Source organism: Halichoerus grypus, chromosome 1 (genome assembly GCF_964656455.1).
Source record: "Halichoerus grypus chromosome 1, mHalGry1.hap1.1, whole genome shotgun sequence".
Lineage (NCBI taxonomy): Eukaryota > Metazoa > Chordata > Mammalia > Carnivora > Phocidae > Halichoerus > Halichoerus grypus.
Genome location: NC_135712.1, coordinates 78,755,004 through 78,769,713, shown reverse-complemented (window position 1 = coordinate 78,769,713; position 14,710 = coordinate 78,755,004). Strand labels below are relative to the sequence as shown.

Sequence of the window (14,710 nt, the reverse complement as noted above, 5' to 3'; positions counted from 1 at the left end):
TAGTTTAATCTGTCTGAAATGATAGATGGATCTGTTTGCTAACTGACCTAATAATATCTTTTATGACATATATTTTTTTTTTCTTTCTGTACAAGATCTAGTCCAGGATCAGGTAGTGCATTTAGTTGCTGTGCCCGTCTTGTCTCCTTTCATCTGGAATATTTCCATAGCCTTTCTTCATCTTTTAAGGCACTGGCATTTTTGAAGAATAAAGTCCTTCTTCAAAAAAATAAATAATTTGGGGTTTGTCCGATGCTTACTCAATATTAAATTCAGTTCATACATTCCTGGCTGGGATGTTGGGTGCTCCTAAGAGCCTCCAGTGTCTGTCCGCCCCTCAGCTGATTTTAATTTTGATCACCTGGATAAGGTATTGTCTGATTTCTCCACTTTTATAGTTATTATCTTTCCCTTATAGTCTATGGGTGAACACTTTAATACTGTGCCACTATTCTGCTCCTCACCAAAATCTCCTCCTATATTTAGCATTCCTGGCTCACTTTTGCCTGAACCAGTCTTTACTAGGATGGTTGTAAAATGGTGGTCTTCTCACTATAGCTCCCCTTGCTCTGCGTCACTGGGTTGGTGCTCAGAGTTCTACTGTGAGCGAGAGCCCTTCCTTCTCCTCCATTTATTTCCTCCCTCCCTCCCCTCCTTTCTTTCTCCATTTATTATTGGTAAGAACTCATGGATTCCTGTTTCTTCAATGGTTTGTAATTCATCACTGTTCTGAATTACTTTGGCGTTCAAATTGTCTTACATTTGGCCAGTGGGAGTTCCTTGAAGCTGGCTCTCATCATTTTTTTTTTTTTTAACACTCTCGTATCTTCTGGCATAACAGGATATTCCAGTTAATTTTTTTCTTATCATCTGTCACATTTTAAATGTTTCATCTTTATTAGTTTTATCCGAATGTATGTATACACAGTGTTCTGGATCAGAGACAGATTTCTTATTTAATACTTTACAGTAGATAATGAATGTGCTAGTCCCTCTTTGCCCAAGCTCCTCCTCCCAGGGCAATGCCCTGAGAGCCAGATAATTATCCTACATGCCTAGCCAGATACCCCATAGGGAAGGGACAAAAAGTAAGTATCTCCCCCTGCCCCCCTGTGACACACACACCACTTATAAAGGCAGGAGGTGGCTGTCCTCTACCCCTTCTAAAAGGGCCCCCTTCTTACTCCAGCCTTTTAGAATATAAACACACTCAGATGTGAAACTAGGGATGTCTGTCAGTTCCTGGGCTTCTTTCCTCCTGCTCCGGCCTTCCTGGCCTCTTAGCATATCTCTATATTAACCTTGAGATGTCGTCTGGGCTATAACCATTTGGCTTCTTGGGGAGATAAGAGAAGTTTTATTAGGTTTTGAACCAGAGCAGAGCAATTAACTAGACAAATAGCTACAGAGTTTATTCTGATGGTATATGAAGAGTTCAGTAGGAGTCCAGGGCTTTTTGCAGGAGCACTGAGGTATCGAGGAAAGTTTTATTTCCTCATACTAACCTACCTTAGCTCTGGGATATGTCATTTTGTCCAAGGAGTCTTGGCTCTTTTAAGTAAAAGTCGATATTAGAAACCAAGCTCTGGGTGCTAGGTGGTTCATGCCTACTGAGCTATCTTTGCTTCTTGGCCCTTACAGTAGGGAGAGCTAGGAAATGGAGCACGTATATACTCATGTGTATACCTGTACACACATGGTACACGTACCTGTGCATTCATGCACTTACGATACACGTATATACGCGTGCGGGCGTGCGTAGACACATGCGTATACATGCCGATATGCCTGTTTTAGAAATGACAGGCCCCGACCAGGTTCAGTCTGTCCACATCAGGTATCCCTTGCCTTCCCCATTCTGTATTTGCATTCCCCCTTCTCTCACAGTGAGAATCCTGCTTCTAACACCTTCACCCGTTTATTTATTTGCTCGCATTGGTAATGCCCCTAAGATAGTTTGAAATTGCTTTGCACATCTCTCCATACAGCAAGCCCACCAGAGAGAGTTCAGGCTGGGTTTGCAGTTTTCCCCCACACCCTGCCCGAGACTGAGGTTATGTGGTCACATAATGTATCCCGAAGTTACCTGGATTCGTCCTTCTGTTTCTCTCCACTGAGATTGTTGAATTCATTTGAAATTCAGTTGTATCCATTTTGTTTCAGTTTTCGGGTTTTCTTTTCCTTCTTTTTAAATTATGCAGAATATTAACGTGTTCCCCAAATTCAAAACTATCCAGAAAGGCATACCCAGAGAAGTGTTAACTCCCCCCTAAATTCCTGCCACGCGGTTCCATCGCCACCCTTGGTAGGTAGCCACCTGCACTGTGTTCTGATTTGTCCTTCTGTGTTTGTGTTGGTCAAGATACATAGATGTACCTATGCTTTCTCAATTCCCCTTGTTTCTCACACAGAATGTAGTGCAGTGGGCTCTATCTACTCTTTTGTACTGTTTTCCCCCAGTATCTTCTCGAAATCACTCCTTATCAGCTCGTAGAGATCTTCCTCCTTCTTTGTCATAGCTGCATAGTACTCCTTGGTAGCTAAGTTTCAGTAGCTTATTCTCGTAACCTCTTCTGCTTGGACATTTAAGCAGTTTCCAACATTACTTCTTCTTACACTTCTTTTGATGACTTCCTAGGATGCCAGGTAGAATTACAGGCCCCTCTGATTTGGGGTTTGTGGTGGCTTTCCACTTGAGGTGCCCTTCTCTCTGTTAGAGCACCTGCATCCTGTCCAGGTCCGCTTTACCGTGGTCCGGACTTCATTTTTCATATCTACTCAGGACCTCGACCACCGCTTGTTTGTCTTCCTATAGCACTAACTAGCCTTGGAACTCTGGCAAAATCTGGCACTAGAACACAGACTCTTTTGTCATCCCTTACTGTTTTGAATGAAAGTTGTCTGGTACAGTGGGAAGAGATCAGAAAGGCCTTGATTGGTATCCTAGCTCTGTCCCTTCCTCGCTGTGTGATCCTGGGCCCGTTAGGTAACTTCTTAGAGCTTCCTTTTCATGACCTGTTCGAGGCTGGGGAATATTGTGAGGGATAAATGAGAAGACATAGACTTGTTGTGTGAGTTTAACAAAGCAACTAAATCTAGACTCTACAGTTACCAGTATCTACACACACAAACACACACACGGGGTATATTAGTTTCCTACACCTGCCATAACAAAATACCACAGATGGGGTGGCTTATACAAAGAGATTTATTTTCTCACAATTCTAGAGGCCAGAGGTACAAGATCAAGGTGCCATCAAGGTTGGTTTCTGATAAGGGCTCTCTTCCTGGCCTGTGGATGGCCACCTTCTCTCTACATCTTCACATGGCCTTTCCTCCGTGCACGTGTGGAGAGAGAGATCTTTGGTGTCTCTTCCTTTTATTATAAAGATAGCAATCTTATCATATTAGGGACCCATCCTTGTGACCTCATTTAACCTTAATTATCTCCCTGAAGGCCCTATCTCCAATATAGTCACATAGGGGTTAGGGTTTCAACATAGGAATTTTGGTAAGGGGGAAGCGGGCACAGTTCAGCCCATAATTGTGAGGGAAAAAAGATTTAGGAAGAAAAAAGACCAACGTATTCATACAGGCAATATCTGACAAATGCAATGATTGATGGTTGTTTTCTTATTCTTATATATATATATACAGATGTGTATATTCTTGTCTTTTCTTTCTGCTGTGAGCATTTCTTGCTTTGTGACTGGAGAGATGACTTTATAAACAGGTTTATATAACAGCACCACCCCATCTCCCTGGTGTAGCCTTTTCCTGGCAGGTGTTCCTTGGGGCTCAGGTGCTGTGGCAATGACCGACTTTCCGCATCATGAGGCTCCTGGGATCTGACCTGATCTCAGGTAAGACTCTGCACGGGGTTAAGTACAGGGGCATTTGAGAAGACCTTGATCTCTCCCCAGTGCCTTGTGCTGCAGTTGGGGAAAATGGCAGACGGAGATGCTGTCCAGGCATGGCTGGCCGCCCAGGCTGGGCCTTCCAGGGCAGTCCTGTCCTATAAATAAGGCACATTAGCCTGGAGAGGGGAAGCAACCCTCCTAAGACCACAGAGTGAGTCAGACGCAGAGCACTGCCACACTCCCCAAGCAGTTTTGAGGCTCTCTTGTGTTTGAGGAAATCTTTACATCTCACGTAAGGGCCACCAGAATGAGTCTGGAAAGTTCAGAGCTGTGTCCATTTAAGCTCAAGGGGTGCTTGCTAGCTTCTCCCCTGTCCCCGCACAGGTGCCGGCTGCGGTCACTTTCTTTTCCTCCTTAGGATAAACTAGCCCTTGCCTTCACCTCTTCTCAGTTTCATGCTTTGTCATTTGCTTCATCAAGTAGCTCGAGTGAACAGCCACTTCCCCACTGTGTATGGTGAGAACCGAGGGTGACCCAGGCCCCGCTAGGATGCTCACTTACTCAAATGTCTCGTGGTTTCTGAATACAGCCCTGGGGGGAAACAAAGAACACTGGGGAGGAGCCAACCTCTAGACTGTGGTTCTGGCTCTGTCCCAAGCTCACTTGGAAGCCTGGGACAAGTCTCTCTTCTCTATGGACCTCAGTTTACCCATCTGAAAATGACAGACTTGGATCCAGCCCCTCGAGGATCTTCCAGCCGTGACTTGCTACAACTCAGACAAGAAGCAACATTCTCATGACATGTCTGTCTCCCTCATCAACCGCTTTCTTTGGCATCTCCTCCCGAGACCCACGGCTGACCCACCCTACCCGCTTTGTGGGAGGCAGTGCACGATGTTGGTCAGAAGTGCGGACTCTGGAGTCAGACAGAAGGGCTCCAGTTCAGACCCCCTGCTCACTAGCTGTATGCTTGGGTGAGTTTCTTAGCATCTCTGAGTTCATTGCCTTATTTATAAGACGAGCATATTCATAATTCCCTCCTGGGGCGGTTGTGGAGATGAGCTGAGATAATGTATGAACGTACCTGGCTTGGAATAAACATCATCAGATGGCATCTGTTGCTATCATTGTTGTTCTTCATTGTCGGAAAGGAGAAGACTTTTGAGCAGTGGTCTTGGGATTTCTGAGGCCTGTGAAGCCACAGATGCTGGGAAAGTCTTAGCAGAGCTTGCTGCCGCTGGCCTCCTTCTTCTGTACTAAGCAGATGACTGGAGAGGAGCAGGAGATGTTTGAAAAATTCCAGTTATCTCTAATTCTCTCAAGTGCGCAAACATTGCCTGGCATCGGTACTCCGTGGAGAAAGAAGCATGGCTCAAGAAAAGACTCAGGCTCTCAATATACCAGCTGCTTTGAGGGGCATGGAGTGGGGTGGGAATAGGGAACGTAGTTGTAGAATTCTGTCTTGGAAGGGTGCGCGCTGCTCCCTGGGCCTCCCAGTCCCCAGTTCGATCGTGTCTGTCCTGCAAAGCCCCATCTGCCGGGATGCCCACTCTTTCTTTGGACTGCAGCACAGAATGCCTGTGCCGGGGGTTACAATGCTGCCCACGGACAGAGGATTGCACTTAACATCCGAAGACGCTCCTCAATCCTGTAGGGCCCCTCAGCTGTGGGCCTTGAGGCCAGTTGTCTCAACCTTGAACTTCAGATCCCCACCTCACCTCCACAGGCACATGCCAGTTGCTTTTCTTTCCACATTCTCATTTTAGGAAATGGCCTGAGGTCTAGGAGGCACCTTTAAGCCCCTTTGCTTCCCTCTCAACACCCAGTGAGTCTGCAGGTCTACAGCTGACAGTGGGAGCTCCTGGTCTTCGTTCCTTCTCCATCGTTTCTTAGGCTGCAACGGCAACTTCTACCTGGCCTCCCTTTCTCTCAAACTCGAGAGATTCCAGAGCTCTGGTCAGTTTATATTCTTCTCACTTAAAAGCGGTCACTGGTCCCATAATCTACTGAAAAAACTCTAAGCTCCCTGACATGGCCCCTGCCTACATTTTTCTAACACCTTCTAGCTCTCCCTCTGTATCCTAGCTGCACTGGACAACCTGCAATTCCCAGACAAGCTCCTCACAGTACTAAGTAGAATTAGGTTCGGCTGTTAGTGACAGCAACACTCTGCCCACCCCTCAACACAAGGTTAACAAGATAAAAATGTATTTCTATCTCGTGTAAAAGAAGTCCAAGGGTGGACATTCCAGAGCTGCTATGGTGTTCCAGTGTGTCAGGAACCCGGGGCTCCTACTACTTTGTGCATTTGCCGTTCAATCATGTGACTTCAACTTCATGGTCCAAGATGACTGCTCCAGCTCCAGCCATCACATCCACTTTCAGCCAGCAGGAGGGAGGAATGAACAAGGAAAGGCATGACTCTGCCTCTAAGGACACTTCCTGGAAGTCACACTTGCTCACACACTGGCTCACACTTGGCCAGAATTTTATCATGTGGCCAGGCTTAGCTGTAAGAGAGGCTGGGAAATTTTTATTTCAGGGAATCTTTATTTTAGATGGCCATGTGTTGAGGTAAACAGAAAGGTTTACCTCACTCACCTCATGGCCATACTCACGCTGGCACCCTGTGACTCCCTGGGGACTCCTTAGCACCCAGTACAACCACATGATCCCCAGCTAAGGTGGGCTCACCGCTAATAGTTCATGTCTCAAAGATATCCTGAGAAAGTGGGATTATATTGTTCAGGCTTCCAGGGCTTTCCTGCCTTTGGAGGAGGCGTGAGGGGACGGGGTAGCTCAGAGGCTCGTGGCAAGTTGCTGCTCTCTGGGATGTACCTAGTCGTTCTTGAGATATTATAGTGATACTGATTACATCTCCGCCTCGTGATGGTGAGGGGTCGAGGTGGGGAGCAATTATTGTGATTCTTGCTTCTATTTTCAGGCAGTTCTTGATTTTGTTTCCGTCATTTATTTCTCTCAGTTGCCCCCTGGGCAACATGTGCTTTTTAAGGTGAACATCTGACAGCTGATCTCATGGATCACTGAAATGAAGTGCCTCGGGTGGTACTTGCCACCTGTCAGTTATTACTCCATGAAGAATGTTTACATGTCAACATCCGGGTGACAGTTTGTCTGTTTCTTCCTGCAGCTGGTCACCACTGAAGGGCGCTTCCTCAAAGACAGTCTGTACAACGAGGGAATCCTAATTGTGTGGGACCCATCTGTTTACCATTCAGATATCCCAAAGGTAAGTGGGTGTCCACGGGAAATAGGGAACGAGTCTTCTGTTTGCCTATGGACGTTCCCGAGTTCCTGGGTTTTGAACGTCATGGCCGATCTGGGCCACCCCTGAGGACTGGCTCTTTCCGTTTGAGGGAACACACTTCATCCAGACTAGCAGCGCAGAAGTATTCCTGTCTGATACCAGCGCCCTCTGTGCTCTGCCCCGCAGGGCCATGTTTTTCTCTCCTAATGATGGCCTGGGGCAGGAGTAACAGTGGCTGGATTTCTCACCGCCTGGGGTGGGGTTGTGTCCATCTCATACAGTTATTTCTGAGGCAGATCAGCAGGAATAGATGGTGCTTACTCATTCTTAGGACAAAATCATCATGCTTCACCTACTTCCGGTTTCCAGAATTCTTCCCATTTCACTCATAACAACATAGGGAAGTAGATAGAGGCATGGCCCTTGCCCTTTTAGAGGTGAGGAGACTAGAATGTGGAGAGGGGAAGTCGCCTGTCCCAGGACTTGGTCTACTAAGCGGAGGGCTCTCTTTCAGGAAGGGGACGGGAGTCTCGGCCTGCTTGCTCCGCGCCCTCTCCAGAATGGCGCTCTTGCTGTTTGTCATGCATGTCAGCCGGCCTCTCCCTGGTGGCGCCGCAGTGCCTCAGGAGCCTGGCGGCAGGGCCGAAGGATGGAGCGCACCGCCCTGGGGACGCCGGCTTCTGAAGTCAGACCCACCAGGAGCTGATGGGCTCTGGTGATCGCTGGCGCCCGCGCCACGTCCGCCTCCACAGTTGTAGAACCGTTCACTTAGAACTCAAGTGTGCCTGGCGCAGAACGGGGGCTCCGGGCCCACAGATGTGGCACGCTGTGCCCCAGGTTTCAGCCCTTTAAAAATGACAGGTGGGATTAGATGGTGCCAAGGGCCCCTTTGAGCTCTGATAGCACTCCCAGAGTCCATGATCCCGAAGTCTGAAGCTGTGCCAGGGTCACCAAGCTCAAAATTCCCTGTGAGCATAGGCCACGTGCTGGGTCCCCTCTGCTAGCAAGTGAGAGCAGTGACGTGGGGAAGTCTGGAATCTGCTCCGAGGAAGGGGCTCCAAGGCACGTCCCTCTCCTTGAGAAGACCATTTCCTTCTCTTTCAGTGGTACCAGAGCCCCGACTACAGCTTCTTCGAGAACTATAAGAGCTACCGCAAGCTGCATCCCGACCAGCCCTTTTACATCCTCAGGCCCCAGATGCCTTGGCAGCTGTGGGACATCATTCAAGAAGTCTCCCCAGAGGAGATTCAGCCCAACCCCCCATCCTCTGGGATGCTTGGTGAGTCCGTATCTGGGGAAAGACCTCTCGTGTTTGTTTCTAGAAGAGATTAGAAAATGGGCTTTCATTCATTCATTCATTCCTTTGTTCACCAAACAATTGCCAGGTTTTTGCTGCATTTCTACGCTGTGCCAAGTTCTAGCTAAGATCCAGAGATCAATAAGATAGACTCCTTCTCCTTTAGGGTGTTTGGTGGGGGAGTTCAGTCAGGTGTCTGAAGCCAGGAGGGAGCCGCCACCCGGTTGTGCCAGGAGAGAGCACCCCTTCTGGGGTGCTGTCAGAGAGCTCAGTAGAGGAGTGGCATTGGGCCAGGCCTGGGTGAGGGGCAGATTTGACTTGGGGAGGGGGCAGGAAAACAGGAAGAGCAGGGCTGGGATTTGGAAGATGAGGCAAGGGAGGCACTTGCCTCAGGTGTACCATTTAAGGGGACACCAAAAACTTCAGTAACAAGCTAAATAATATTAATACAATATCTTTTAAAAACCACAATTAATGCAAGATTTTATCCTGGGTGAAGTATCAAAATTTTAAGTAAATATAGGATCAGTGATAATGTTATGCTGAGCCATACTGGCATCTGAGGACAAAGCAAGAACCAATAATACTTTATTCAAAATTTCAAAAATCTGTTGAACCCAGTGAGTACCCTAGTCCTGGCCCTGAGAGAAGAATGAGTGGCAAAGCTTTCCTGGGTTTGAGGGTCATGAATGGAGCTGAGGGAGCTGGTGTAGTTGGGCTGGGGTCTGAGTCCAGAGGGTCCTGAATGCTGGCTTCAGACTTTCTTCTTGAACACATGGAAGGGAAGCTCCCTCCTCCTGGGATGCAAATTCCCTCAGGATGGGGACTGAGTTTGATGCATTTTTCTTCTTTCTTTTTAAATTTTATATATTTTTTCAAATTTTTATTTAAATTCTAGTTAGTTAATATATGGTATACTATTGGTGTCAGGAGTAGAATTTGGTGATTCATCACTTACATACCAACACCCAGGGTTCATCACAACAAGTGCCCTCCTTAATGCCCACCCCCCATCTAGCCCATCCCCCACCCGCCTCCCCTCCTGCAACCCTCGGTTCTCTATTGTTAAGAGTCTCTTAGTTCAATCTTCTGGGTGCGGCACAGGATAGCCCTGTGGTAACTGCCCCCTGAGTGCATGAACAAGGGAGTGTTTACTGTCAGGGGCACTCCGTAGAGAAAGGGATGGGGGCCATCTCAGTAGCAAGTCTTCGTACCTTTCTCTTCAGCTTTTGTATGTGTGCATTCGGGGCTCTTCCAGGAGCCCTTTGGAGCAGGAATAGTTGGGAAAGCATCCTGGGGATCACTTTCCCACTGCCCCACTGTCCCCTCCCCACCAGCCCTCCCCTCGCCCATCCCTCATGGCCACGGCCCATGCCAGGCCCCACACCAGTGCCACCAGGAGGTTTACTTGAGACCTCTCCCATAGGAAGTGCTCCCTCCTGAAATTTCTAGAAGCCACTTCTGTCGTGCCTTCAGCAGTTGAGTTGCAGAGGTGTCTTTTCTCCCCCACTGGACCGGGGCAGCCAGAGAGGGCCCCTCCCATATCCGATTCCTCTGGAACAAAGTTGCCACTAGCAGTTTATAGTTTTAGCTCTTACTGAGGACTGCTTCATCCTCAACCTTCCCTATATTTATGGTTGTCAGAAAGGGTCTGAGAGCCATGATCTGATTGTATCCCAGCAACAGCCTGGGTGGTAGGAGGAGTGGGTGGATCGCCCCTTGGGGCAGATGGAGAACCTGAGGCCCAGAGAGGGACATATCCTGCTTGAGGTGCTTGAGCCAGGTGGGGACAGGTGTGGGTATCGCAGGAGTCTCCTGCCTCTTGCTGGGGTCATGTCTCCAGCACAGAGTTCTGTGCCGCCTCCCTGAGAACACCAACCTGGTCTCACCGCCTCCGCTCCGTCTCCTGCCAGAACTAGCAGAGCCCATCAACACAGAGCAGGCAGGCTCCTCCCGCTGAGCGCCCTCCTCCCAGCTGAGGGAAGGACAGTCTCCCTGCCCACACTGTTTCTCCTAAGCACTGTAAGAAACAACAACTCCCAGTCAGCGCCATCTGCAAGGCTCCTGCAGGATATAAAAGTGCCAGAAAGTACTATGTACATGTGATGGAACTGTCTCCTCAGTCATCTTGTCCTCTCTCTTCATTTAGCTTATTCACACTGATAAACCCAGTGACCGATGGATGGAGCACTTCAGTGTTTAGGGAGAAGCCGCCATGCACCAGCCCCTGACCTAGGTGCTGGGGGTTCACAGGTGCATAGGGCTCAGCAGCCCCGCACCCCGAGGAACAGCCTGCTGGACTGGCTCACTGGCCGGGCTCAGATTGGGAATCACAGTAATAAATAGAAACTCCAGATAGACCTCTCCCCAGATTTGGGTTCCTGAGCTGCTGGACTCATAGGGCTGAACCTCAGGGTGCGGGGGTGGGTTGTCCGGAGAACTTACCTCTTCTCTCCTCGTCAGGTATCATCATCATGATGACGCTATGTGACCAGGTGGATATTTACGAGTTCCTCCCATCCAAGCGCAAGACCGACGTGTGCTACTACTACCAGAAGTTCTTCGACAGTGCCTGCACAATGGGCGCCTACCACCCACTCCTCTTTGAGAAGAATCTGGTGAAGCACCTCAACCAGGGCACAGACGAGGACATTTACCTGCTGGGAAAAGCTACGCTGCCTGGCTTCCGGAGAATTCGCTGCTGAACATGGGCTCCCTGGTCAGGTCCCCTAGCCCTTCTCCACCAAGTCTGGGCAGATCACGTTCCTGAACAATCCAGCCTGCACGGTGGGCCTTCTGTCAACAAAAGCCTCAGGCTGCAGAAGTCCCAACAGCAAGCAGCCAGGTCCAGCCAGGTCCAGCCTGCCCCGTAGTTGCAGAGGTGTGCAAACCCAAAGCCTCCGGCCACACACACACACACACACACACCTAGCATTCTTTCCATGCACCTTTCCCACCAGGGCTGCCAAAGCTGGGCTGTTTTCCTCATCAGAATGATGTTATTCTCACAAACCAGTACTCTCTATTGCTCGAAATCTGCACCTAGACACTGATTTCATGTGTGGAAGAAATTCTCCCAGATTATGATTGTGCCCGCATATAGGGTGGCTCTGGGGAGCCAGTAAGTGGTACGGGGCATAGGAAACATGCTCGATTCCTCCAGAACAAAGTTGGTCCCAAGGTCCATGCCCCTGGGAGACGTGGCATTCCAATCACTCTAGCTGGTTTGGCGGGTCCTTAGCCTGGGTGCTTATGCGCAAAGGGTCTTGATGAACCCACATCCTCTCCATATGGAGAAGAGAGCCACAGAAGGGCGCGGTCTCCATCCTCTGGTTGCTCACAGTTCAGTGGGAGAGAGATGGAGGATTCAGTGTGCTCAGTTCACAGCCGGCGGGGGTGGGTGGGCGGTTGGTGGAGAGGCCGACTTGCCGTGCTGTGGGCTTGCACGCTCGGAGGGGCCACGCATTTGCTGTGTCTATGGGTCAGAGAGGGCTTCGCTGAGCTGAGCTGTGGAGATTTTAGAGGACTGGAGAAACATGTCAAGCAGATGTTTGAGTCATCTGAATTGTTTTTCCTTTCTGCCTTTATTGCCCATATTTATTCTCTAAGGTCTGCCTGAACTTCGAGGCTCGTTATTTTCTGAGGAAACCACTTCCCCTGTCTGAGCGCAGCCCCATGGCAGACACCTGGCAAGCCAGATGCCAAAAACCAGATTTGTCCGTGCTCGGCCTGGCCGGACCCTTGGCTGCAGCTGGGGTCGCACACGTTGTCCACTGCTTCCCTGTTAATGCCCGCCCCACCCCCTCCTAGCTGCCATCTTGTTTTCCCCTTTAAGGCAGTAGATTTTTTCCCTCTTTCAAATTACTTTTAAGCATTTTGTACTTTAAAAGTATCCTGATCCGATGATTTCTTTCACCTTCATGGGCCTTTTGCGGAATGTCTCTCAGGGAGTGGGGATGTGGTTCCCTAGAATTTAAAGTTGCTCTCAGAAGTCAGAACCTTAGAGATCATAACTGATTCTCACAAGGTTTATCAGACGGCCATGCCCTCCACCCCTCCAGCAAGGGTGCAATATCAGAGTCTCCAGACAGAGGCCCTTCCCCTGTGGTGTACAAACATGCTTCCTGGGTAGTTTTGCTACCCCCCCTTCTCCAGTGGAGAACCACACTGGACTGGTCTGGCCCCTGGTGAGGAGAAGGTAAAGGACTCACTCAAGGTCACAAAATAATGCTGTAGAGCCAGGGCTCCTAGACCCATGTGCTCAAGGGCCTCTTAAGCTTGAGCTCTAGACCAGTCGTCTGGGAGCTGGAGTGCTCATGTGCTGCCAAACCCTTGGCTCATATAGGCAGTAGCAGGAGTCCTGGGGAGGGCTGATGTTCCCTTATATACCAGCCATGCCGCCATGAGTGAATTTTCCTGAGACTCTGTTTCCACATCTGTAAAATGGGGGTGATGAGCCTACCTCACAGGGCTGTTGTAAGGGTTACACCTGTCCCGGTTCTGTACTTGGCCCATAGCAGGTGCTCAGTACGTGGTGGTTTCCTTCCTCCTTCTCTCTCCTTCCTCCCCTCCCTCGCTCCCTGCCTTCCTCCCTTTACTAAGGACCTGCTCCAAGCTCACACCTGGGCAGGATCTTGCTTTGAGGGAGGCCAGAGAGGGGGTCCTGTCATCAGGGAATTAACTATCCTACTGGGAGACAACAACTACCCTGCCTGGAACACCCAGGAAATCATCCGAAGCAATGGAGGGTGCAGATGCAAAAGTGTCCCTCCTCCTCCTCCTCCTCCCCCTCTCCCCCCCCAACTCCTTGCAGCTCTGGCCTTTCTGCTTGGGAATGGGCCAAGCACTTGGGCTGCTTCCTGCTGTGTGGAGGGAATCTTTTCCACCGATCTGGGCCCATGAATTCCCAGCTTGCTTTAGGTTCTGGTTTGACACACTCATTGCAATCTTTGAATCACACACATTGAGAGGAAGGCGGCATTCCACCGGCAGGAGATAGGCATTGGTGTGGACACTGGAACTACACTGGGTAGTTGCTAGCTTTTAGTTGTTATTATTAATATAAGGGATCAGATTAACTTAAGTGTGATTCTGGGTCTGCAGAACTTTAATTCTGTGTTCTCTCTATATGGAAACTAGTAAAATGCAAATAAGACAGGGGTATTATTGTTGTCTGGTGAGATGTTTTATATTTGCAACAGATAATTTAAAAATGGTGATTGAGTGCTGCAGGAAAGTCCCCGTCCCAAGGGGGCTGTGTCTTTGTCAGTAGCCGTCTCTTCATCCCATATCATGAGATCCCCCAATCCTTCAATCACATAAGCTATTCACCTTGGTTTGGAGACCTCGATCTCAGAAGTGTCTGAAACATGCCTAATCGAATTCTGAATTACCCAAAGATGATGTAAAATTTTAAAATAAATGTGTTTTTAAAAAGCTGCTCCCTCTCTTCTTACTTGCTAAGGGAATGACTGTTGCTTCTCAACTTTTATCTCCAAGGAAGACACAACCGGAATTCCAAAGCCACGAATCCTCCCCCGCTAGCTTCTCCTCAGTATTCCAGGAAGAAAGAATGGTCACTTTTGTGGCAGGTAGCATCTTTGAGATATTGACCGACTGATTAGTTTTTCTTCCTTTTGCTCTTGCTTAGATTCAAAGGACTAAGTTGTTTGTCCAACACCTCAGGGAAGGGATGCAGTAGGGCAGAAAGCAGAATGGAAGGAAGGTCTTTACCTTGGTTTCCAAAAGCCTAAAACCCTTAAGGGAATGATGTCCCAAGGGAACAGCCAAAATATTTGGATAAAAATCCCGAGAAGCAGGAATAGGAGAGAAAGGAGAATTCCTTTTCTCTGTAAACTGCGTACCTCCCATTATGGCTTGAATATGTCCCCCGACACCACACTACACTACACTGTAGTCTATTTAAGTGTGCGATAGCATTGTGTCTACAAAAACTATGCACATACCTTAATCAAAAAATAACTCACTGCTAAAAAATGCTACCCGTCATCTGAGCTTTCAGTGAGTCATAAGTGGAGGGTCTGCCTCGATGTTTCTGGCTGCTGACTGGTCAGGGTGGTGGTGGCTGAAGGTTGGGGTGGCTGCACAATTTCTTAAACTAAGACAACGATGTGGGACGCTTGAGCGGCTCAGTCGGTTAAGTATCTGACTCTTGATTTCGGCTCTAGTCATGATCTCAGGGTTGTGGGATGGAGCCCCACATCAGGCTCTGCACGCATGCTCAGCACAGAGTCTGCTTAAGATTCTCTCCCTCTCCCTCCCTCC

General features: G+C 48.9%; 1 protein-coding gene across 13 annotated transcripts in view; it reads left to right on the top strand.

Moving 5' to 3' along the window:
* ST6GAL1 (ST6 beta-galactoside alpha-2,6-sialyltransferase 1) overlaps positions 1 to 13,864 on the top strand; it is a 117,529-nt gene extending 103,665 nt beyond the window's left edge. For all 13 annotated transcript variants that reach the window (XM_036066693.2, XM_036066691.2, XM_036066706.2 and 10 more), the window contains 3 exons: positions 7,012 to 7,110; positions 8,233 to 8,407; positions 10,889 to 13,864. In XM_036066693.2, the coding sequence (XP_035922586.2) occupies positions 7,012 to 7,110; positions 8,233 to 8,407; positions 10,889 to 11,130 (516 nt within the window). In that variant the 3' untranslated portion in view covers positions 11,131 to 13,864. The remainder of the gene's footprint in view (positions 1 to 7,011; positions 7,111 to 8,232; positions 8,408 to 10,888) is intronic.
* Positions 13,865 to 14,710: the final 846 nt, after the last annotated feature.